This window comes from Pseudorca crassidens, chromosome 18 (assembly GCF_039906515.1).
Source record: "Pseudorca crassidens isolate mPseCra1 chromosome 18, mPseCra1.hap1, whole genome shotgun sequence".
Taxonomy (NCBI): domain Eukaryota; kingdom Metazoa; phylum Chordata; class Mammalia; order Artiodactyla; family Delphinidae; genus Pseudorca; species Pseudorca crassidens.
In genome coordinates this window covers 59171501-59197894 of record NC_090313.1, presented here as the reverse complement: position 1 = coordinate 59197894, position 26394 = coordinate 59171501, and the positions used below count along the sequence as shown (strand labels likewise).

General features: G+C 40.0%; 1 protein-coding gene across 1 annotated transcript in view; it reads right to left on the bottom strand.

The window, feature by feature from the left end:
- The window catches only part of COG3 (component of oligomeric golgi complex 3), a 57421-nt gene that overhangs the window by 12089 nt on the left and 18938 nt on the right, over nt 1-26394 (bottom strand). Inside the window, exons 11-20 of the mRNA XM_067713521.1 lie at nt 26058-26149; nt 24841-24980; nt 23254-23414; nt 20369-20480; nt 16083-16207; nt 12858-12947; nt 9123-9243; nt 6270-6358; nt 6026-6160; nt 136-211 (exon numbers count right to left, since the gene is read on the bottom strand). Coding sequence (XP_067569622.1) covers nt 136-211; nt 6026-6160; nt 6270-6358; nt 9123-9243; nt 12858-12947; nt 16083-16207; nt 20369-20480; nt 23254-23414; nt 24841-24980; nt 26058-26149 — 1141 coding nt within the window. The remainder of the gene's footprint in view (nt 1-135; nt 212-6025; nt 6161-6269; nt 6359-9122; nt 9244-12857; nt 12948-16082; nt 16208-20368; nt 20481-23253; nt 23415-24840; nt 24981-26057; nt 26150-26394) is intronic.

Below are 26394 nucleotides of genomic sequence, written 5' to 3'. Positions count from 1 at the left end.
ATCTTGCGTTAACCTAAACCACAGCAGGAAAGTAGGAAGTAGGAAACCAACTTCAAGCTGTCGGAGCACGGCTATATAAATGCAAATTAACTGACATCCTAAAAAAAGAAATCCCAAACAGTAAAACGTGGGTACCTGGTTGAGCCCAAGGCTGCTGAGAGAGAGTATACTTGGGTCCTCCCTGACTGGCCATTGTGTTTAGTGCTGAAACCTAGTAGAGGGGACAAAAGGAAAAAAGTTTCATTTCACTGATGACAAATTAAACTAGTTCTGCTCTCATAATATACACCATTTGAACATATGAAAGCATAATGATAATCAAATGTGCAGCCCTAAAAGAAAATGCATCCTATCTCATAGTCCTTTACAACCAATAAAATATTTTAGCAAAACTTCTGTGATTTCGAGGCATACACTGTTTTGCAAAAAGAAAACCATACCAATGTCCTGAGGCATTCAGCCTGAAACATTTCAGGGTAGGAAGACAAAAATGAAGACCAAGAGAAACGTCAACACAAAACAGTCCTCTCTTTCAGTGGACTGTTAGGTTAACATTAAATTACTATCGTATGTTATTAGAAAAATGTCACAGCAGTTGGACAAAATCTCCTTTATATACCTAGAGGGTCCTTTCCTTCGTTACAGGCAGAGAGAATGTTATTTAAAAAAAAAGATTTTCAGATAGCATCAAAAAGCACATTTGACTAGCCAGTGTTCTAGGTACAAGAATTGGATGCCCACCCTCTATTCACCTCTCAGCATCAGTACAGAGAAGCAAAACCACACATTTAGCTTTCGGACAAGAATGTTCTTAAGATGGCAAATTACGGTGCGGCTAGGCTGCAGCTAGGGAGTGTGAAGGACAGAAATGCACAAAACAGCTGTAAAAAATGGACTGCTAGGTGCCAACGGTCCAGGCCATAACATGTTGGCCTCAGCAGATAGTCTCATTAGAAAAACCTGAACACCAACTTTTTAGATTTCTCATAAAGAAGGCCACACAAATACTTAGGCAGAGGATGGGCACAGACAGGATATAATGTTAACTCAGGCCTCTTCAGCCCTCTCTCTATTTCTACCGAGTTCATATTCCTGGACCACTCTAGGCCTTTGCTCATGTTGCCATGTAGATAAAATCACCCCTTTCCACTGTCACTCAATTCCTCTCTACGTCTTTACTTTTTATTGTGAGATGCAGCTTTTAAAAGTGAGTCATAGGGGCTTCCCTGGTGGTGCAGTGGTTGAGAGTCCGCCTGCCGATGCAGGGGACACGGGTTCGTGCCCCGGTCTGGGAAGATCCCACATGCCGCGGAGCGGCTAGGCCCATGAGCCATGGCCGCTGAGCCTGCACGTCCGGAGCCTGTGCTCCGCAACGGGAGAGACCACAACAGTGAGAAGCCCGTGTACACAAAAAAAAAAAAAAAAAAAACAAAAGTGAGTCATACATACGATTATAGGTTAGACAATGCTAAAGAAAAACATGTTCATGTTTAGTGTATATTATCCCAAATATTTCCCAACGTAAATATATAAACATGCTAATGTGTCTACATTTACAAAAGTAGGAACACAGTGCTCTAAAAACTTTTTTCTCCACTTAAATCTAAATCCTAGACATTTTTCTGTATCTAATTGTTATGCTTTAATAGTAATGGCTGGCTGTATGCCACTGATTGTTCCAGAATTTAACCAATTTCATAAAGACATATATTGTATATAACTATTTTTATACTAAAAGCAAATACAAACTTGTATACTCATCTCTATTTACTACCTAGATAATATACTTATCTTTAAGTTAAACCTCAAGGAGAATTTTCTTCAGAAGTTTTCCCCAATTAGCCCCATCGTTTTTAAAACCCTACAGGATGAAGACAGACCCATTGTCTCATAATGACATTGCTGTATACATCTTAATGTTTACATATTTTCCATCTTGATTTCCCATTAGGTTATAACTCCTTGTGAACAGAAATTAAATTTATAGGTCAAATTCTATTACACACACTATGCTGAGGAAAAAAAATTAATTTGTAGTGTTGCTGAGGAAATTAATAACACTTCAGAGGGAACATTAAGAATAAACTTGCAATACTTTAGCAAACTGCTTGAGAGGAATACAAGTCTGAGTTTTTAGCATAAACTGGTCCCACAAGGGGAAACACTTTTAGCTTAGCTATAAACATGAAATTATACTTCCTTTAAAATGCTTTCATTCAGATTTTTTGCAAAAGCAAAATCTTCACTGCAAATCTGTCACATTTTACTATAAAATAACACTTCTTCAAGCACTGACGATGTATGTTTATATATATAAAATCATCTTTCGGTCCCCATAATAACCTTAAGTAGGGAGGAAGGATGCAATAGCTATCTCCACTGTAGAGATTAGAAACTGAGGCTTGGAGAGGCTAAGTGACCACTACCATCCCAGTCAGGAGGTGCAGAGCTCAGCTTTCCTGCCTCGAAATGCTATGCTCTTTCTACTACACCCAAGACGATTCCAAGCCCTACTTAAGAGTTTGTTTCAAGCAATATTTAGTACAATAAAATTCTAGGACATAAAAAAAGTATTGACAGTTTTTTAGTTTTAGAAAATAACTGACCCAAATGTTTTGATATGAACCGCCACCCCCAACACTTAGAGAACAGTATTACACTCCCTAGGGCCATTCAAATACTGAGAGAAAAGATTATTTTTCAAGGAGCAAGAAACAAGGCAATAGTTCTTCTAGAACCATTTTCTTGTTCTCAAGAAATTTCATTATTTTATAAAATAAAATTTTATAATTTTATTGTTCTCAAGAAATTTCATTAACTGCATCTCAAAAAAGAGAGCTCAAGGAAGGAGCTACATAAACAAAAAAGCCAATTTACAACAGGTGAAAGGGGACCAGAATCACACCTGGAGTCTTCAGGCTCAATAAACAAGTCTTCTGACAACCTAAGAACATTCTCTATACACTCTCACAGCTTGTTTTATTAGGCAAACCTATATATATTTTAAAAATCAGTCCAAACTTAGAAACAAGCTGAGGACATTATGTTGATGAAGCTTACATCCAAATAGCAAATACTGAGACCTACAAGCATACATCCAAACGAAAGATGAAATACTGTTTCCTTTCTGTATCTATGGATACTGCTTTTCCTGTGATCATTTATCAAGGTACAAGAACTGGCTGCCTTACAATGCCAATTATAATAAAAGGGGTATAAGATTCTGCACTTGCACAATTACCTTTAAAGAAAATTATTTTAAGGTTTTAAAATCATTTACTCTGTCTCTGCTATTCAGAATACTAGTAACATTGACCCGGTGAAACGTGAAAAATGTTTGGTCCACAAACTCTAAGAAATAAAGTCTTAAATGATCACGTATATCTGTATGAACTCTAGTGCTTACAATGCACGTGTGCGTGCTTGTGCGTGTGTGTGCATATATATCTTTACCTCTGACCCACTCTATGCCAACAGGACAGGGGAAGAAACCTAAATTTGGAATAAGATAACATAAAAGGGATGCCGGGTCCTCTAAGCCGTAGTATCTACTAAAGATTCTCACTGAACAGTAAGGAGCAGTGAGGGACCAGGGTTGTAAAAGGAAACATGAGGCAACTGTGAATAATCTGAGTAAGGTCAACATAGAGTGAGCAGATAGAGGCGGGTGAGGGAGAACGGCAGGGCCTTTCCCTCTCCCAGTCCCATACTGAGAGAAGTATAAAAAGAGGTGCATGAACAGCTATACAGGGGTCCCTGCTACAGACGTGTAGCATGTCCATGGAGGGCCATTACATAATTCAGACTTGGAATACATATTTTCTACATAAACCTCTAATTTTTAAAGAATGTTCGTAGTGTCCAGAATCTTCCAAATGCCCAGAGTTATACCAGATTTACCAAATTTATACTAAGGTCAACTTGGACAACTACCATCAGTGAATTTTCATTCTCTTGACTTCTAGGAAAACTGTGCTTTTCTAGAAAAAACCCTTTAATGGCAGATTTCATTATAACCAACTTGCTTATATCAGAAGGTTCGTTCTGCTGCTCTGTTATTGCAAAATATTAATCTACAGTATTTCCCACCAGTGGGTGCTCTCCCCAAAATACTACAATCTACAAACTAGTTTTCCATGAGGACAATTTCAGTAAAAACTATGATGACTGGTTTGTAACTTACAAAATATCCATACTTGCACCATTTTTTTTTAATCAAAAAGCTGGGAGAAAACATTTACACCACCCTCCTTTTATATTTCTGTGGTGGGGAAAAACACACACACACACATTCCAAATACTTGATGAATGGGCTAAAAGCCACTAAACAAGTAATATACCTCAATGATAAATCATAGTTTAACATTTCTATATTTGCTTTTTTGGTATCATTTCTTACTTTCAAAAACTAATATCTTCTGTCTTTATCACAGGACCCAGCAACAAGTTACCAATGTCTCCCCAGTTAAGACTCAGATAAGTAAATTTGAGAAAGAGGGCTGTCATATTTTTATTCTTTTTTAATGTCCTCTAACACAAGTCTGGACAGACAGTAGAGGCTTAATAAATGAAAGTTCACTTCAAGACTTCTTAAAGATCTTTATGAGGTAAGTCCTTAGTAACAACACTTAGGTTTTTTTAAAAAATGATTATGTTGCAACAGGAAAAGTCAAAACTGCCATGATCTGATTTTGCCTTTGCTGGCATTTGCCAGTTGATGGATTCTAGCTAGGAGACAGAGAAATAGACAGATTATTAAAAATCCATATGTCTGGTAATTAACAATGCAATGATATAAAATCTTCAATTCTCAATTATCTACACAAAATGAAAGGGAAAAATAGTATGTAAAACAAAGAGGAAAATAAATCACCCATTTAAGTAACAGGAAACCCTGATAGACAGGACTGTGATTACTGCCACGCAGGTCCTAATCCAGGAAAAGTGAGAGTCCCAGACCACATGCAGGTCCCTACAATGTGGATAAAGAGAACAGAGCTAACCAGAGGTCTGCTATAACTAACTTTGCAATATTTGCACACTTTCTCTTAAAACTGAAAAACTCTGCAAGCATACCTAAAAGTCCAAACCAAAAAGCTTCCATAATAGGGAACACGGTGATTTCTTAGACAGAATCATTAAGACATGGGTTTACTGTCTTTTTCTTTTTTTAAAAAAATAAATTTTATTTATTTATTTATTTTTGGCTGTGTTGGGTCTTCAGTGCTGCGTGCGGGCTTTTTCTAGTTGTGGCGAGCGGGGGCTACTCTTCGTTGCGGTGCGTGGGCTTCTCATTGCGGTGGTTTCTCTTGTTGCGGAGCACGGGCTTTAGGCGCGCGGGCTTCAGTAGTTGCGGCACGCGGACTCAGTAGTTGTGGCTCACGGGCTCTAGAGAGCAAGTTCAATAGTTGTGGCGCACGGGCTTAGTTGCTCCGCGGCATGTGGGATCTTCCCGGACCAGGGCTCGAACCCGTGTCCCCTGCATTGTCAGGCGGATTCTTAACCACTGCGCCACCCCTACTGTTTCCTTCTGCCAAGGTTTTCATAAGAGGGTAATTCAAAATGCAATCTAGGGGCTTCCCTGGTGGCGCAGTGGTTAAGAATCCGCCTGACAATGCAGGGGACACGGGTTCGAGCCCTGGTCCCGGAAGATCCCACATGCCGCGGAGCAACTAAGCCCGTGCGCCACAACTATTGAACTTGCTCTCTAGAGCCCGTGAGCCACAACTACTGAGTCCGCGTGCCGCAACTACTGAAGCCCGCGCGCCTAAAGCCCGTGCTCCGCAACAAGAGAAACCACCGCAATGAGAAGCCCACGCACCGCAACGAAGAGTAGCCCCCGCTCGCCACAACTAGAAAAAGCCCGCACGCAGCACTGAAGACCCAACACAGCCAAAAATAAATAAATTAATTAATTAAATAAATTAAAAATGGATTTCTATTAAAAAAACAAACAAACAAAAAGAAAACAAAATGCAATCTAGGGAAGAATTCACAATTACCCAATATGCACCAAGGTCTATACCTTTGTCAGGAACTCCTCCAGCTGCTCTACGAACAGCTTGGTCTGTTGCTGAATAAACTGCTCACAGGCCGATTTCAGATGACGGTCTACATCTTTTTTAGAGTCAAGATAATGTTCTCTTATCTCAGGAGTACCCTTAAAGAGAAGATGACAGTTTCCTCCTGTTTTTATGTGCCTAGAAATTACCAGACATGTAAAAAATATCGTTTATCTCCCACCACCAAGAAAACAGACTCCTTCTCACCTCCAACAAGAACTCTATCAAGGCATTGTTGCTATTCAGCCTAAAAAATCTTGGAACAGTCATAGGATTCAGGATTTTAAATGCTGCATCTGTGAAACAAAATTGCTCATCCAGTGAACATGTACAGTTTCAACAAGAAGCCAAGTTCCTATTTCAGTGTGTAAACATATACTAGTTCTCTATTACCACAGAGCAAGAGGGGTTTCATTTCCACCAAGTCACCTCCACGAGTGGATAAGGTTAGTGCCAACAACGGCTACAGCACTCACACACAATTATCTTCTAGAACTCAGAATTGCAAAATGACTATTAATCACAATTATTCATTTATAGAAAAAAAGAAAAAGGATAAATGGTAATCAATACCTTAAAATTTCACTGCTTTACTTTTATGATGCTAAATAGGTTTTTTAAGAAAAATTCATATACTTACCCAGCTTCCTTTGTTTAAGATCTGGCTGGCACAGAAATTTATTCATTTGAAGCAGAGAATAAACTAATGTGTCAGCCAGAAGAAAAACACCAAAAGGACATATTTACCCCTTAACCTCCAGACTAATTAGAGTCTTTGCAAAGTACAAATAGGTCTCATTGATGTTCAAATGCAATAAGGTATAACGTTAGTCATGAGAGGTTAGAGGCTTAAAAGTAAAGATAGCAAGTATTATTAAGTGATAGTCAGAAAAGATCATTTCTTTGCTTTGCCTTGGCAGGCTGGAGAAAGCAAAGCATGAAATGCTTCCAACCCTGGTTTTACAAGAACACACCAGACTGTACTCCCTGCCTTGATCCTGATCTTACTGGGAAAACAAAACACAAACAACACACCTCTCTATCAGATTCAGAGTAAAGCTTTAGTAAATGACTCTTTGTTTCTGCTGTCTTTTCTGTAAGAAACCTGAACAACTGTAGGTGATCATATGGCAGGATTACATAACCCTCATAAGGTTTTAGGGAAAACATACTTTATACCAAAATTTGCCAAAATTTTAGAGTATTTCATTTTCTCACACCTCAGTGGATCTGTAGTAGAACGAAGCAACAAATTATGAATTAGAAAAAATACAAAAGAAAATAGATCAGCCCTGCTTCGTCCCATTACTTAATAAAGTAAGGACTATCAGCGCCTGGCATTCCTCAAGGTTAAGGCACTATTTCCACATGTCACACTGAAAGGAAAGCAGGAAATCAACCAGAATGGCTGCATGATGGCAGCCTCCGATGAGAATAAACTAAAAAATTTATGCATTCTGTAAGGGCAAAAGCCAGAAAATCTGGCTGCTGTTTAAAAACAAAATTACAAAGTATATGAATAACATACAGGCTTACTATCTAAATACTAGCAGAGGGCTTCCCTGGTGGCGCAGTGGTTAGGAATCCGCCTGCCGACGCAGGGGACACGGGCTCGAGCCCTGGTCCAGGAAGATCCCACATGCCGCGGAGCAACTAAGGCCGTGCGCCACAACTACTGAGCCTGTGCTCTAGAGCCTGCCAGTCACACCTACTGAAGCCCACGTGCCTAGAGCCCATGCTCCGCAATGAGAGAAGCCACCGCAGTGAGAAGGCCGCGCACCACAACAAAGAGTAGCCCCCGCTCGCCACAACTGGAGGAAGCCCGTGCGCAGCAACGAAGACCCAATGCAGCCAAAAATAAATAAATAAATAAATGTCACCAGAACCAAAAGGTATTCCCTGTGGTGAAAAGGAGAATGCATTAGGAAGAGAAAAAGAATAAGCTGTTTTAATAGGACTCATGATGAGACGACTTGGCTCTCAGGTGAGTTAAATCAAGTCCGCTATTTTATAAACACAGTCATTAGGAAAGTAAGAACCTGCTCCTCTTGGAAATCCTATTATGTGGAGTTCCTCTAAACCACAGAATACAGAAAGTAATTTGAATGGCTATGAATTTTCTCAATTCCCCCAATACATAAACGAGAAATTCATTCATTCCATAAACAGACAGCTTAAGGTGTTAGAGCTTAATTCTCTTGGAAATGGTTAAGAAAAGATAAAGTTTAGATAAATTTGTAAGTAATTAAAGGAGATGGATATTTATGGTATATCCTTAACTGTTTAAGATCAACATCTTAGAAAATAACTACTTTGATCTTTTAGAAATCATCACTTGTTAATTCAGTCAGAAACGAACCACCAGGATGGATGAATCACCTTTCCCAAGATGATTCCATGTCTATTACCAACTCAAAGGCCCTATCTACATGATTACTTAACAACCAATTGATTTAATAATAATACAACTTGAGTTTATTTAAGCACCTTAAGCTTACAAAAGCACTTTAATATGTATTTTCATTTATTTTCACTCTTAATGATATTGATACTCTGGTGAAAGCATCTCGACAAGCGGATTCTGCTTGTTTTACACAGGGTAGGGAAGCTAAAACACACATTTAAGATCACAAGAGCCAGGAAATGATGGGCCAGGCACAGAACCTGACTCAGACTCTTAGATAAGTACTCTTCCTATTTTACCCAGCTGGCTGTCTCAGTTTCTATGAACTAACAAACTCAACGCAATGTTTAAAATCACTCCAATTAGCTGACACTCTTAGGTAGTTATTATAGTGATTTTTCACTTTTTAACTCGTTATGGTAATATGTGGCAGAGTCTAAGAGAGGCAATCCTCTTTTGCAAGCTGAGATGCTCAGATATAGCTCTCTCCATAAAGAAGATCCAGCGAGTTAGATGTAGCTAGGATGCTGACAGGCAACACGCCTAGCAAGCAGAGCATGCATGCAAATTGCAGATGAACATACGACAAACCTATAACCTGTGCTGACACATCAGGTCCAGCACACCCAACTGTGCCAGCCAGGACAACGGAGTACCTCTAGTTTTCTTGAGGTCCAGGGAAATTTCCTTAATGGTGAATTCAGTGTGAAATGGAGCGATCTGTTCACGGAGAATCAAAAGGTGCTTTATTAAGAAAAGCTGTCCATCAATCTGAGTCTAAATTGAAAGACAGAAAAATGGATATTATCACAGGTGAAATAAAAATAGGCGCACATAAAACACATGTTATTAATCAACATTCATCTATCTAGGTCTATGGCCCTTAGCCTAACTATATGGTACCAATACTCCTTTGTTGTGCGATGAACTCTTCCCATATTTCCATGTTAGAATTATCTGGAAAAATCTTGCTTCAAACTCTTACTAACTCTATCACCTGTTCTATTTAGTAAACCCAAGGAAGTAAATCAGACAAAAAGGTTGTAAAGCAACGCATTTAGAAAGAGAAGGCAAATCTACTCTAACCTGGTGCAGAAATAGAAGAAACCACGTGGTCCAGTATCAGCACAGAGCAGGAATTAAAAGCTCCAAGTACGAGCACGACTCTGATCTCCCAGGGCTTCCTAGTTTCTCTCAGGAACCTGGCTTTCACTGTTTGGTCAGAGTGGTTTCAATACACAGAGTATCAGAAATACTCATATTTATATAGAAGTACAAAAGGAGCCTCCAAATGCAAAATGATTTGGGGTTACCATTTTGGATTATCCGGCCAGCAACAGAGCACTGACTACCTACACCCCGGAGAGGCCCTGCATTTCCTTCTACCCTCTCAGGACTCATCCACAAGAGTCTTGTGAATCAAGCTTAGTTCTCAAGCTCCGATCCAGTCCCAAAATAGTGAATAATCATGGCCCTCATTTCAGAAAAGAGTCTGTATATTAAGAAGAGCTAGGCTATGTTTGCTCCTTCTTGCTGTTACTCAAGACGCAATCTTACTTTGAAAATATTTTTAATGAAATTATACTGCATTAGGAAAAGAATAAAGTTGTCCTTCAGTAAGCAATACAGGCATACCTCAGAGACATTACGGGTTTGCTTCCAGACCACTGCAATAAAGTAATTATCACAACAAAGCTAGTCACATGAATTTTTTTGGTTTCCCAGTGCATATAAAAGTTACATTTAGGGCTTCCCTGGTGGCGCAGTGGTTAAGAATCCACCTGCCAATGCAGGGGACACGGGTTCGAGCCCTGGCCCAGGAAGATCCCACATGCCGCAGAGCAACTAAGCCCGTGCGCCACAACTACTGAGCCTGCGCTCTAGAGCCGGTGAGCCACAACTCCTGAGCCCGTGCACCTACCCGTGCTCTGCAACAAGAGAAGCCACTGCAATGAGAAGCCCATGCACCACAACTAACAGTAGCCCCTGCTCACCACAACCAGAGAAAGCCCACGTGCAGCAACGAACACCCAATGCAGCCAAAAATAAATAAATTTATTTTTTTTTAAAAAGTTACATTTACACCATACTGTAGTCTATTATGTGTGCAATAGCATTGTCTAAAAAAACAATGTACATAACTTAATTTTAAAATACTTTATTGCTAAAAATGCTAGCCATCTTTAGCAATAAAGTATTTTTAAATAACTATCGTCTGAGCCTTCAACAAGTCGTAACCTTTTTGCAGTAGTAACATCAAAGATCACAGATCACCATAATATAATAATGAAATCTGAAATATTGAGACTTAACTAAATGTGATACAGACACACTAAATAAGCATATGCTGTTGGAAAAATGGTGCCAATAGACTTGTGCAATGCAGGGTCGCCACAAACCTTCAATTTGTAAAGAACAAAAAAACCCTGCAGTATCTGTGAAGTGCAATGAAGCGAAGCACAATGAGAGGAGGTGTGCCTGTATAAACTTTAAAGAGGTTCTTAAAGTGACTCTTCTCTGTTCTCTCTCCCTGCCTCCCTCCCTCCTAAATAAACACAGAATCAACATGGAAGTGCGATTTCTTTGATGGAAGCTCACTGTGCTCTGGGACACAGAACGTTAGCTAAGTAGGAAAAGCTACACATTTTGAATGCTCGCTCTATTTTCAAAAGGACTAACAGCTCCAATGGAGAAAATGGTATAATATAGATTGAATTTACTGAAGCCGTTGTGATCCAGCTTTGTGTTAGTTTACTGATATACTAGGTACTCGATTTAAGTATGTAAGAAGAATTTCTTGCCCTAAGAAATTCTCTAAGACATTAAGCCATTTTCATTGACCACTTTTTTAAAAGTTAAAAGGCAGAAAGCATAAACTCAGTCATGAAAATAAATTAGCTAATTCTTACCAAATTGAGGGCTTCCTCATACATACTTAAGCACCTTATAATATGAAGGAAACTGAATTAATAAAAGAGAATAGCCTTACAGGCAATGAGGGCAAAAGACTGAATAATCAGAAGGCTTTTCACTCCCCCCTTTAAAAAGAGGACAGTGGTACAAGAGGACATAAGTATATGAACTTCTTTTTTCAATTAGGTCATTTTTTTCCTCTGATAATCTAAGAAATTATCACTGTAAAAAATGTGGAAAGTAAAGGAAGTGTAAGGAAAAGAAAGAAAAAATCATCTATAGTCACCCAAAAACTTTCACCGTTACTTTTTTTTTAACACATATGTTCATTACATAAAGTCATAGTGTATATCTGATTTGTATCCTGTGCTTTTTTTTGCCTTAACATATTTAAGTTAAATTTTATTATTTCTTTTTTTTAAATTTAATGTCTGTGTAATATTCCACTATATGGAATATACCACAATTTACTTAACCATTTCCCTAATATTAGACAAGCGTTTCCTAATTCTACCTACCATACCATAACAAAATGTGAGAGCTCAGACTTGGAAATACTTTTTAAACTTCAACCTGTCTGTCTATAACTTAACTTTTCATTCTCTTCTAGTCCCCCTGTCAAAATTTCATTTCAACTCTCGATTTCATGAATGGGAGCATATGGTGGTCACAAAGATAGAGCTTTTCTATGGTCCCAAATTCTTTTGTGAGATTTCTGTTTTTTGGTTTTAATTTATCTAAAGTCTTGAAGTTAGAAACCAAGTTTATAAACCTGGAAGTCCAGAAAGGTTCACAGGTTTGAAAACTCCCAGCAGCTATGAAATTCTGGCTGGACACACCCCAGACAGCTTCCTCCCTGTAGGTGGCAACAGGTATTCTAAGTGGAGAGCAAGGTAGAGCAGCACTCCGAACAAGACCTTCTGAAAAAAGTCTCAGGGGCCGTGGGAGAAGCACACATCAACAGCCTTCAGCCCCAGACCCCTTCTTCTCGATTAAAAACTCTTAAGTTACAAAATCATGGCAACTACTTCTAGTCACATAACCCACGGGTCACAACTGCCTGTCTTCCAAACTGACTGGCTGATTCCCTCCAAGTGAGGCCATTCAACTCTTTAAAATGTCATTGCAGGGATGATTATAAATTGCTACATTTCCTTGAAAACACTGTTTTGGTATTTCGAGGAAACAGCAGTCCAGTACCTCCCAGTTGCTAAGGCTAGAACAAGAAACCTTCATCCTATAGAATTTATAACCTAAGTATCACTTCTGGCACTTTAGCAAAGCTGGCACTCTCATATAGAGCAGTCTTTATTGAGCACTAAAGTGAAGTACTAGCTTCTCTCAAAGGGCCTCAAAATTAAATCATATTAAACAAATCCTACTGCCAAAATGGCTTTAAATTTCTGTGCCTGTAAATTAATGCTGCATCCCACAATATTACTATAGGCGATAAGATTTCATCTAACACTCCATCAAACCTTCTTTTTGCTGATAGACTCTGATGCTCCAAGTAACGACTGAACGCAGGCCGCCAAGGCTTCTTGTGATAATCCTTGGAATACTGCCCTCTGGTGAAATAAAAGAGAAACATCACCTTGCAGCACTTCAAAAACAGAAAAAAAGGAAAATCATAGGCTCTGAGTACAGCCTGCTTGCCCTCATCTGACGGATTAATTTATTACTACCAGTATTCCTCCTGGAGTTTCCTATTCCCATGCAACCTTTCTAGACCAGCACATAGTTTCCTAATTTGCATCTCCCAAAACACTCATGTGAACCTTCCACAATATTTCCTGAGCACCTATTTCATGCAGCTCTGTGCTAGATGCTGGAAGTACAGTGGTAGGTTCACAAGGCAGATGTGATTCTGACCTCATGGAGCCCTCACTCCAGCATGATCTCATGTTACAGGCTGTTTTTTAGATACATAAAACCAACTTTATAACAAGGCCTCGGTAGGAATTCCCTGGCAGTCCAGTGGTTAGGACTCAGAGCTTCCACTCCCTGGTCAGGGAACTAAGATCCCGCATGCCACGTAGCACGGCCAAAAAAAAAAAAAAAAGCCTCAGTAAATCCACTTCTAAAAATGTACCCCAAGTAAAATCAGTACTGTATTCTAAGATTCATGCACATGGCTCTTCATCACAATATTATTTAAAACAGCAAAAAAACCTGGAAATAACTTAAATGTTCAATGATAGGAGGCTGACAAATAAAATACTAGTAAATCTAAATTATAGAACACTGTGCATGAAATCAAAGAATGCTAAATAGGAGGTGGTGCAATTCTTATAAAACATAATTAAGTAAAAACAAAATCAGGTTACAAAATAGAATGTGAAGCATGATTAATTTAATTCTGCCATTTCTATATCTTCCTAGAGGTGTGGGATGTTGGTCTCAGAAGGGACTCTTGTCAGTTCCCTTGGAACTGATGGATGGGTAGGAGCAAAATTTTTATTATTAGGCCCTGTTCTGGGCTCTGGGCTCATACCTGATGCTTTATTCTCTTTTTGTTCCGCTTCCCTAACTTCTGTTTCTCGTGAGGCTACTGTATAGTAAGAAGAGATGAGGGCTGCCTCTTGCTAGGAAGACCGAATATGCGCAGCTTAGATTGAGGCCCTCTCTCCTGCTCAGCCTTGATGGGGTTTTCATTGGATTTGTCTCTCCTCACCTTTGATTGGTAAGATAGAGAGGGAGAAGATTTGGATGTAAGCTAGGTGAAAATGTAATGGGCAGGCCTAGGGCAGACAGGCAGAGTAATGTCCTTGGGCCCACCTCCTGTGGCTAAAGTTCCTGTTAAGCACCTAAGAGGCTTCACCAGGGTCTGTGATGACAATGGGTTCTATGTGGAATGTGGCTCTGCATTATTTCCCTTGGGATCCTGGCTCCACTGTAGGAAGTTTCTGAATCCCAACCTAACACCATCATTCAATACACCTCCTGGGGGGACCTGGGGAAGAAAAATTGCCAATGTCCAAACCCCCCTCTGGAAGAGATCTCAGCAGCTGGGCAGAAGGCTGAGACATCTAATTCTGCAGAGGTGATCTGGCCTCACCCCTAAAAGTCCCAGAACTGAGCAAAAGGCACTTTCTGGTTGAATTTCAAAATCTCCAAGCACAAACTCCAGTAACGATGCAGTTTAAAACAGACACCAAGTCGTGAGCACTCTAATGAACGAATGAGTCAACTGGGCAACTTTGCTCAGGCCCGAGGACTCTGAGGTACAGCGCATCTCAGAGTGGGCGGAGATATACATGTACCCTTCTGAACCATATTCTTAAGAAACAGTGGCATCTGGACAATTCATTACATGACCATTATATTTAATCACTTCTCTCTATATGCTGTTTCAGTTGTAACAATCAAATTAATTTTTTAAAAGTGAATTAGGGAATTCCCTGGCAGTCCAGTGGTTAGGACTCCGTGCTCTCACTGCTGTGGCCCGTGTTCAACCCCTGGTCGGGGAACTAGGATCCCACAAGCCGTGCGGCATGGCCAAAAAAACAAAACAAAACAAACAAACATATAAAAGTGAATTAAAATCACTGATTTTTATAAACTATTTTGGGTTTAACACTGACAATAAATAAATGTAGACAAATCTGATCATTCAGGGATTGACACTCATATCTTTAAGCTGGAATGCTTACAATAAACGTTACCTAAAATAAATGCACAGTATAAGTATAAGGGTACTGCTGATTTTAGCAAATAATTAGAATTAGTCCAGGGTTAGAAACATGTAGTTCGATAACTACTTGTTAAGGAAGCTGATTTAAACTGAGTGCGAAACTAAAGTAGTTGCATTTAGTACTAAATGTATATTATACCCATGTGACACTGGACATAACCTTTCTGCATCTCTTTTTCTTCATCTATAAACTAAGACAGATGAATTAATCAGTAGTTTTAGCCATAGACGCCTATAAGAAACGATAAAAGCTATAGGTCTTTTCCTCAGAAAGACACAAATACAAACATACAGACAAAATTTTACACACAACTTCAAGGTGTTCACAGACTACCCAAAGCCCATTAGAGCAGCGGTCCCCAACCTTTTTGGCACCAGGGACCGGTTTCGTGGAAGACACTTTTTCCACGGATGGGATCGGGGGTTGGTGGCTCAGGCAGTAATGGGAGCGATGGAGAGCGGCAGATGAAGCTTCACTTGCTGGCCCGCTCAACCTCCTGCTGTGCGGCCCCGTTTCTAACAGGCCACGGACAGGTACCAGTCCCGGTCCATGGCCCGGGGGCTGCGGACCCCTGCATCAGAGGATTCTGAGGGTCTACAGAATGCTCAGGTTAAGAATCTCTAAATTAGGGGGCTTCCCTGGTGGCGCAGTGGTTGAGAGTCCGCCTGCCAATGCAGGGGACGCGGGTTCGTGCCCCGGTCCAGGAAGATCCCACATACCGCGGAGCGGCTGGGCCCGTGAGCCATGGCCGCTGAGCCTGCGCGTCTGGAGCCTGTGCTCCACAACAGGAGAGGCCACAACAGTGAGAGGCCCGTGTACCGCAAAGAAAAAAAAGAATCTCTAAATTAGATTGATCTTAAAGTTATCTCTGTATCTAAAAATCTTATTATTCTCATCTAATACCAAACAAAATATATTATATCAAGATCTTAAAATTTAAATTAAACAAATATTTTAAGTGAAAGAGCACGCAATTTACAGTAAAGATATAAGAATTTACACACGTACATCTATACATCTGTACAATTTGGAGAGACAGACGAGAGTTCGTCGAACTGTAGGATACCACATTCCATGAAGATCTGCTGGAGAAATTGTGGTCTGTGCTCTAGGACTGAGAGATTCGGTTGAACCTAAAATCCCAAATGGAGAAGAAGACATTTCACACACGGAAGTCTGTCTTATTTGCATAGCAATTATAAACTGTTAGTTCTCACTAGCTATCAATGGCTGGAGGTATCCATTTTCTCTAGCCTCGCCTTTCATCGAGAATGCCAAAGGGAACCTAAATCAGTGACAGGTGAGATTTAACACACTGAGAACGCACGTGACTACACACATATGTACACTCCAGCCTCACGCATTCAGCCCAAGTTGCTCTCTCCGAACTGTGATCGATAATCTTCATGGACTACATGAGCAGTATACACATACTGCAGAACACCATGCAGCCAATAAAAAGGAGACAGGTCTAGATGCCGTCACGTGGAAGCAAGCGGGAGGTGGGGGAGTGACAAGAAAACAAAGCACGTTAAGCAGGAAGATTAATCGAAGCCGGTCTGCCTGACAGCCTGCCTTCCATGTGCTCAACTCCGTCACTTATAGGCCTACTTAGTGTATGTAATTCCCAAGTGACCATAGCTGAGTGCCCTTCCCCCCACCCGCCCCACCCAAAAGGTAGCCCCAGCAAGCATGAGGAGGAGCATGGGGGGCGGTGCCTGAGCAGAGACACGTCTGTAAGGGATGCACCATCACTCTGGTGGAGGGACCAGAGTTCACACGAGCCAGGAAAGTGCAGCTGGGACCATACTTTGGGACAAGAGGGGATACTGAAATATGGACTGGGTATTAGAGCACATCAGGAAACATTACTAAATTTTTTAGTGCAATGATGGTTTCTGGTTCTGTGAAAGATGCCCTTTTTTTTTTTTTGGAGAGGTGCTGAAATACTCAAAGGTAAAGTGGCAATGATGACAATAACTTACTTTAAAATGATTAGCAAAAATATATACATAATACGATAAAATCTTAAGTATTGAATCTGGGTGGTGGGCACAGGGGTTCATTGCAACATTGTTTATTTGAAATTTTTTTAATAATAAAAGAAGAAAAGTAAAGTCAAGCAAAACAGAATTCCTTTTTTAAAAAAAGAGCTAGAGGGAATTCCCCTGGCAGTCCAGTGATTAGGACTCTGTGCTTCCACTGCAGGGGGCCCAGGTTTGATCCCTGGTGAGGGGAACCAAGACCCCACAGGCCATGTGGTGTGGCCAAAATTTTTAAAAATTTAAAAAGAGCTAGATCTGCATATGCTCAGAAGGAGAACTGGTGCTTGCAGAGTGGATTTATGCAGGAAAGGGCAGAGGGCAATGCTGAGGGCTGGTGCTTTCACTTCATGGTTCTGTAAGCTTAGTTCTTTTTCAAAAGCATATAATACTTGTAGAATTTTAAAAAGCTCTTCCATAAGGCCTTACTTTAAACTAAGATACCTATGTTATAAAAAAATTTCTTAAGGAAAAAGAATAAACCGGACAAATTATATCACGGAATACTCAGGAGGTTAAGTATCCTTAGTTGTGCTAAGAATGAGGATATCTGCGGGATTCCTCCTTCAAAATAAAGAGCCAAAAGGGTACTCCCAAATTAAAGTTTAGTGCAATAAATGTATTTATGTAGTTCAAAGTCAGAAGTCAACTTACTTGTTCATTTTTTCACTCTCCTGAGAAGAAGAGTTAATAGCTAAAATAGCTGACTGGGGAGAGCTTATTTACACAGCAAGTCGCCAGGTAAGGTGCCTACTGGCTGCCTCTTCTGAAGAGCTGAGCAAACCCGGTAGCAGGGCTTCTGCATCGGCTCCCGCCGTGGGCCCCCACCACCCTCCCTCTGCAAGCCTGCCGCTGCCCTCACTTCTCCATGCAGAGAACAAGGCCCATGCGTTCTGAAGACACTCATCGTCGGCCTCCTCACACCGTGGGCCCTCCACCAACTTGACCTGACACTACTCCCATGACATGAACATCACATCACTTGAAGGCCTCACTTCAGAGCAATCTCATTTTCTCACTTCTGACATACCCTGGAAGCAGGAGAAGTGATTACACTCGTTCTTTTCTTTTTTGCTCCCCTTGCCACCAGACTCAGAGCCTTGCTTCCCATCCCAAATTCCATGTCTATTCTGAACAGCGTTGACAACCTTAGGGATGACCCATATGGTTATCCTTGCCCGTCTCAACTCCAAAGACCTTCACTTCCATCCCTGCACCCCCTACTGCAGACACAGTTTCTTATGACTTTCTTTCAGAATTGCTTTCTACAGACCTTCTTATACTCCAAACTATTCCACCTCTTAATCATGAAAACTCAGCATCCCACCCTCTAACCACGATATCCTCCCATTTCCTATTTCTCACCTCTTTACTCAAATCACTCTGCTGACCCCTCCTCCTCTGGCTTAATCACACCCTCTGACCCCTCTGGCTGTCCTTCCCCTGTCGGCCCAGCGCACCCCCTCCCGCCATCTGCTCCTAAGACTCTCTCCCCAGAGTTCTGTTACTGTCACTCTACTCTCTGTCCTGGCTGATCTCATACAAGTCCGAAGCATCAAGGGTCCTCACTCTTTACCTCTGAATCAGCTGCCCCTTTATAGCTCTAGAGCTAGTGCTGTCCAAGAGGACTCTTATGTGAATCATAAATGTGACACATTAAAACGCCACATTAAAAAAGGTAAAACTAGTGGAACTACTTTGAATATATTTTATTTAACCTAACAGATCAAAAATCTCATTATTTTAACATAAAATCAATATAAAAATTACTAATAAGATACTTTTTATTCTTTATTTCATACTAAGTCTTTGAAATCTGTTGCGTATTTACACACAGCACATTCGGACTAGCCACATTTCACATGCTCTATGGCTCCCGTATTGGACAGCATAACTCTAGATCCATTTAATACAGATCTCTCGGTTGTTCCACATGGACCTTACTCAATCTTCCTTAGCCCCCATATCTAGTGCGTCACCAAATTCTACTGATTCACACTTCTAACTATATCCCTCATCTATACACTTCTCTCCATTCCCCCCCATCAACGCCCTGGTTCAAACCACCTTTACCTTTCAGATGGAAAAACACAACAACATCCTAACCAGTCTCCACAGCTCTACCAACAACACCTTAATATAATGTCAGGCATGAGTTAACGAATAAGCTTTACTGGGGAAAGGTACAAGGCCAGGGTTGGTAAGACAAATGTACTCTAGTCTCTCCAGTAACTCTTCAGGCGGCTAACCAGACCAAGATGTGTATTAGGACTCGGCATGGGTTCTATTCCAGAGGAGGAAATTTCAGCTCCCTATGGTCTCTCTTCCTATAGGGCAGGCGTGATAAAACAGCTTTGTCAGATGGGGAATACTGAGGCTGTTGGGCAGTCTGGATTTGGGGTGTCAACTGTTACAGAGCTGACTCAGAATAAACTGATGATGCACTAAGCCTGGGGATTTGGGGGCAGCTGGGGCTCTTTAAAGCCCATGGAGTTACAGTACCCCCGACTCCCAGTCAGTCCCACATGGAGCTGAGTCTGAGTGTCACTCTTACAGCTGAGGGGTGAGGAGAAGGGGTGCCCTACTTCTCATCTAGCCTGTTGTCTAGATAACTCATCAGTTATCCAGGGTGACTCTTGGACAATTTTGTTCCTTGCCTAACAGGTACCCTAGTCCAAGCTATCCCATACGTTTCTGTCAATTTTTTTACCCGAGTCCTAGGCACTCAATACATTTTTAAAAATGCAAATCTGATGGTACAATTAGGTAGAATTTCATAAGATTATCACCTGACACCTATCACAAGCTGGCCCGTTTTGCCTGCTCCTTCCTGCAGGAACCGGTACCCAAACTCAGCAAACCACCTGACATCCCCAAAGCAACCATGGTCTTCCATTCCTGTATGCCGTCCTCCATGCGATTCTTAAAACAACCTTATTTCACCTGACTCTCTCATACTCATCAACACTACAGCTTTCAGATTCCACACCTCTCACTGAATCAGCCTTCCTGCACTCAAAGTTCATCCCCCTTCACAATTCTGATGCCCTTTTCCCGTGGTCCAAGAGTGCCCTGTGCCTACCTTTATCCTGTCATCCCTGAATTACACCTGTGGCTTGCCAATCTCCCCCTGCTAAAGTGTGGGCTCCTCAAAGGCACAAGCTGTTTTTCTTGCCTGAGACATGACAAGTCCTCAATAAAAGTTTATTAAATGAATGAATAAAAGCTGGAAGTTAAAACATCATGACATACCAGATTTTGTTAGATTATTAGGAGGCTCTGCTTCTTCTAACTGAACATCTGAAAACAAAGCTTCTGAAGGTGGCACCTTCTTCTGCTCATCTTTTAAACTCTGTGCAATTTGCTGTATAAAGAAATCAGAAGGAACATTAAAGTGTAATTTTCAGCTGTGTTTAGCAATATGAACATTCTTTCTATAAGGTAAAAAAATATATACTAATTAATGGATAAACGAACTAATGAACTATGCCAAAACAACACATGGAGATGAAAAAGTTAAATTGGTATAGAGTGTCTCTATTCTCATAAAGGCATACATAGCCTTTTCTGAACCACTAATTTCAGAACGATTACAAGGTATCTGCTGAAGAGAGTCAAATATACAAGGCTCAGATTAGAAGCTTAATTTTCAATTTTACATTTAGAAACAAAGTATTCATATTTAAGACCGGGTACATTCTAGATGTCAGAAATGCTTTTATCAAGGAGTTGGCAAACTCAAACTACAGGTTTTCTCTTTATGTGAGAACAGCTACAGTTTGTTACTTTTTAAGCAGATTTTTAAAAATTATCTTATGGACTGAGACTATTTACCTCTTTTTCACTATCTAAAGAATATCATCAAATATACACAGGTCACTAACTACTAAGTTGGCAATGAAAATCCTACTTATTTACATTGGTTATAAAGGTGGAAATATACAGAAATGAAGGCCTAACACAGCAGTCCCCAACCTTTTGGCACCAGGGACCAGTTTCGTGGAAGACACTTTTTCCACAGATGCGGGGGAGGGTGGCTCAGGCAGTAATGCGAGAGATGGGGAGCAGCTGTAAATACAGATGAGGCTTCGCTTGCTCACCCGCCACTCACCTCCTGCTGTGCGGCCTGGTTCCTAACAGGCCATGGATGGGTTGGGGACCCCTGGCCTAACAGACACCCACCTACTGCCAAAAAGAATAGCCAGAGAACTGTTTAGGAGACAGGCTCTGTATCAGTCAGGCCCGTCCTTTCATTCTGCAAACAGAAACCAGAAAGTATAGCTAATCCCTAAATGGCACACAGATGTCACAGCCAGATCACCTTAAATCCCTGACCTTCACCAAAAGAAAAACAAAGCAAATAGATTTACTGGAAGCAGTACACTTAAAACAAGAGGTCGGGCTTCCCTGGTGGCGCAGTGGTTGAGAGTCCGCCTGCCGATGCAGGGTACACGGTTTCGTGCCCCGGTCCGGGAAGATCCCACATGCCGCGGAGCGGCTGGGCCCGTGAGCCATGGCTGCTGAGCCTGCGCATCCGGAGCCTGTGCTCCGCAACGGGAGAGGCCACAACAGTGAGAGGCCCGCGTACCACAAAAAAAAAAAAAAAAAAGAATCCACCTGCCAATGCAGGGGACACGGGCTCGATCCCTGGTCTGGGAAGACCCCACATGCTGCGGAACAACTAAGCCCGTGCGCCACAACTACTGAGCCTGCGTGCCGCAACTACTGAAGCATGCGTGCCTAGAACCCATGCTCTGCAACAAGAGAAGCCACTGCAATGAGAAGCCTGCGCACAGCAATGAAGAGTAGCCCCTGCTCACCTCAACTAGAGAAAGCCTGTGCGCAGCAACGAAGACCCAAGGCAGCCAATAAATAAATAAATAAACAAATTTTAAAAAATAATAAAAAGAAAACACTCAGGATACTGGCCATGTGTTGACTAAATAAACATACCAAATGTATCACTAAATTAAACTGGGAGGGGGTATATAGTAAACTCAATCACCTAACATCCTATCAGACAGCACTATTAAAACAGGTATCCTATCTAGAATGTAAAAACTGATACAAAGGAGACAAGGAAAGGAGGGGAGGAAGGGGAGAGAGCACAACTCCCTAGATCAGGCTGAGAAACACCTGTTTATACCAGTCTGCCCAAGAAGCTGGAGCTGCTGAAGGCCCCCACCAAGAAGAAGGGGGCAGCCTCCTCCTCCACCAAGATACCTTCCTAAGGATACAGCCCCAGCAGAGGCCATCTCTGCAGACCCCTCCTCTGTGCTCAGACCTGTGCAGGTGACCCCATAGGGAGGAGGGATATGCTCCCCAGAGCCTGGGGTTGTGCCTCAAACTTTACTGTGGGTCTGGCCCATGGGCAGGTGATCAGCAGGTCTGAAATGCACTGACTGGTTGGCTTCCCAGGGTGCCAAGAACTCAGTATAGGCCAAGGCCAGGAGGATGCCTTCACCAAGTTCCTGTGTTCCCCCCTCACCTTTCCCATATCCAGTCTTCACTGGCTTAACCTGGAGCAATAAACCTGATTTTGTCATTCAAAAAAATTAATAAACAAATAAAAAGAATTTCCAGGTTCTAATTCTGTTTAAGCACTAATACCCTATGCATTATTTTAACTCTGTACAGCACTCAAAGAAAATGAAGATACATATGTAACTGAAAGATTAGTGAGATGTACCTAAGTCTTCAAACCATAAACTGGACACCAGCACTGTGTAATTTTGAGGAGACAACCACCAGAGTTTTTAATGAGAGAAGACGACACATGGTTATGTGACCATCAACTCTGGTGGCTTATATGTTATTAATCCTCTTCTATGCCACTTACCAAAAAAAAGAGAAATCATAGAAAGCACTAATTCTATTTAAAAATTGAGAAGACACGCTTCCTGGAAAAGGACAGAAAACCGAATCAAATGTTTATAAAATACAACTTGAAGGAGGGACAATCTAACAAATTATATCTGTTCAGTTTTTTTAAATTTTTATTTCCTATGATTTCATGGCAAGTTTATCTTGATTTTTGCATCCTGAATGAGAATTAAAAAGAAAAATCCTATTTTCACCAGTATAAAATATCCAAAAGTTGTGTGGGGTAGGGGAAAGATCAAATAAGAACACCCTACCTCCATCATTACTAACTTATCAGGATATGCTAGATCTCCAGGAGCTGGTTTATAGCCTGTGATGTCTGTCTGAATGTAGATGTGGGTTCGGTAGACAAGTCGCTCTTGTACATCTTCCAACATCTGCTTTACTCCAGCTGCAAATGCCCCCAACTGTTCAGCTGATAAAAAAAAAGGTCAATCACCCATTCCTTCAGATTTAAAAAATACTTTCTTTAAACAAGCAAAAATATTACAAAATTGTCTAGTAATAGTATAAACCACTCTTGCTTCAGGGACTGGCTGTATTCTATTTTGGTATGACTTAGTGACCTTAGAAAAATTTAATAAATGTCTTCCAATTTCCTCAAATTTAAAATTGGAAAATAAATTTGCCCTTACATCTTCTTCCTGGGACTCTGTGAAATAATTTCCATTGTTAATGTGAATAATAATCTTAATTTTAAAGTGCTTTGTGTTTTTTTAAAAGGTATCTCTATAGCTTCATACCAATCCTGAGGGATAGCTAAAGCAGCTTATTAATTAGGTTATCACCCCCATTTTACAGATAGAGTCCCACAGATATTAAATGACTTGTTAACATTCTCACAAAGAAAAATGAATAAAAAAATAAAATGAGAGAATTCCTCAGCGGTCCAGTGGTTAGGACTCTGCACTTTCACTGCCGAGGGCCCGAGTTCAATCCCTGGTTGGGGAACTAAGATCCCACAAGCTGCGCAGTGTGGCCAAATAAATAAATAAAATGAGATATGCGTTTGTATAGAATTTCTTCATTTCTAAGATGCCATCAATGTTAAGACACACCAGTGATTCAGTATCAGCTTTCCAAGGGCTGGGGAGTTGGAGGCATTACACACTCATATAAATATTTACATTAATTTTAAAAATCATCTTTAATTCACAGGCATTAAAATGGGAGAAAATGTACATCTTAGAATGAACTAAATGCAATAGAATAAGAAACTCGGGAAGAGTAACAAACCTATGGTGTCTCTTAAGGAAAGTCAAAGTAAGGACAATAATTTCTGCCAGTAAAATGATTACCTGAAGGGTATTTTTTAAAGGTACCTAAGTATCACTAGGAAAATCATGTTTTTTATGACAATCAAACCAATTGTTAAAGCATGTATTAGATGAATAAAGTAGAGCTACTCCAGAGAATTGCTTTTCTTTATTTGTAATTTCAAAAAAGATGAATTATTACTATGTATGTATGCTAAAACAATTTCTGTTTTTTAAATTAAGACTATGCAATACAGTCAATTACTTTATGTACTCTGGTAATAGTGTACTAGAAATACCCAACCCAAAACTGATGGTCAGTTCTCTATGGATTTCAGATGCCAGAAAGAATAGTAGCTATAATTATTTTATTACTAATTTTGCCCAGATTTAAAAATTCTTTCCCCATTATTATTTAGTCACAGAATAAGGTGCATCTTGATTCAAAAAGAGACAAGGCATCAACCCAAGTTTTAAAAATATTGTTTATATAGGGATGGGGGGGAGGTACTAATCTTTTTCAGATTCATTGAGCCATAGATATAATTAAAAAGACGTTTGAAATGATCATTTCTACTTATTTACCATTATTCTGTACATGATCTTCAAGCACCTCGTTTTTAAGAATCCCACAAAGTTCCGATAAAGTCTCTAAGTGAATAACGTGAATGATCAATGGCCTGAAGACATCATACAATGACACACACAGTTTCTCCAAAAGTTCACTAAAATGAAAGAATAAAACATGGTTATCAGCAGTAATCCTTTCAGTATTTCCTAATAGTTTAAAAGTCACCCTTGATTGCTTCCAGCCAAAAAAAAAAAAAATATATACACACTGGAAAATAGTACGTGGGGACATTATATGATGAGAAGTGAAAGGCTGAAAGTAATTCTGTGAACTGTTTTTGCTAGAATCAATAATCAAGCTCAGAATTAATAAGCAATCCTCAACAATTAGCTGGCCCCAGCCGAGTGTCAATTTATTACAACTTGTACTTATGTCAGCAATAATTTTGTGTATGTCCTTTCAAAAACAATAAAAAATATTTCAGTAGACTTAATTTTCCTTTTATAACCTACACCACTATGAATCAAATGGTGACATTTTCCCCAGGAAAGATAGGTTCAAAACTCTTGAATACTTACAGACTTAGATAAACAAAACTCAAAATATTCTGAACATACACCAAGTATTTTGACAATTTTAAACATTTGAAAAGAAAAACATTAGGCTGTCTATACTCTTTATATTGTCAACAGTACTCTTCTATATATAGTATTTCATCAAAACCGTAAGATATATTTGTCTCTTCCCCTTTACAAGAGTCATAATCTTGGAATTTTTTAACAGTCAAAACCACCAATATGAAGAACCCAAAAGTGACTGACAATGGGTTTGAAAGACACTTTGAGAAAAATAAGGAAAAGGATTTTAAATAGTATCTACGTTTTTAAGTGTCCTTCATTAGTTAGAATCATAGAATTTTTTAAATAGAAGGAATTATTACACTTAGTGTAGATAAAGGGATCTAGATACCAAGATAGTTCCCTATACAGGATTCTTACTATCATAACTTATTGTCTCCATAATTATAAACAATATGAAAGCATGTTGGCCTTTAAGCTGCACATTTATTTCAAAATAAATAACCACTGTCCCATCCAACAATATTATGTTCACATACCCACAAAAGTTAAAACACTCCATAGTTAACTTTAGAATACTCCTATAATAAGCCATTACAGCCATTAGCGAATTAAATCTTAAAAACAAGAGTTAGATTCCGTGTACCACCTACTCTAATTTTGATGTTGGTTTTGTAAAAAATTCGTTATAAAGTTGGTGCTCATCCTGGCATACATGAACCATAAAGGCACAGCCACTGCGAATCTGCGGGAAACAAACACACACCATCTACAGTTAGAGACACACAACAACTCCAGCATTTATGAAATAAAGCCAACATTTTATTTACAAAGAGACTATGCATATATAATTCATAAAAAAACTCCCTGAAGAACAGAAAATGGTTTTCTGCACAGTGGAACTATCGATGATTTTTATTTTCTTCTTTATGCTTTCTAAGCTTTTGACAATGAAAATTACTCTTCTAGTTGAAAAGTATTTAAAAAAAT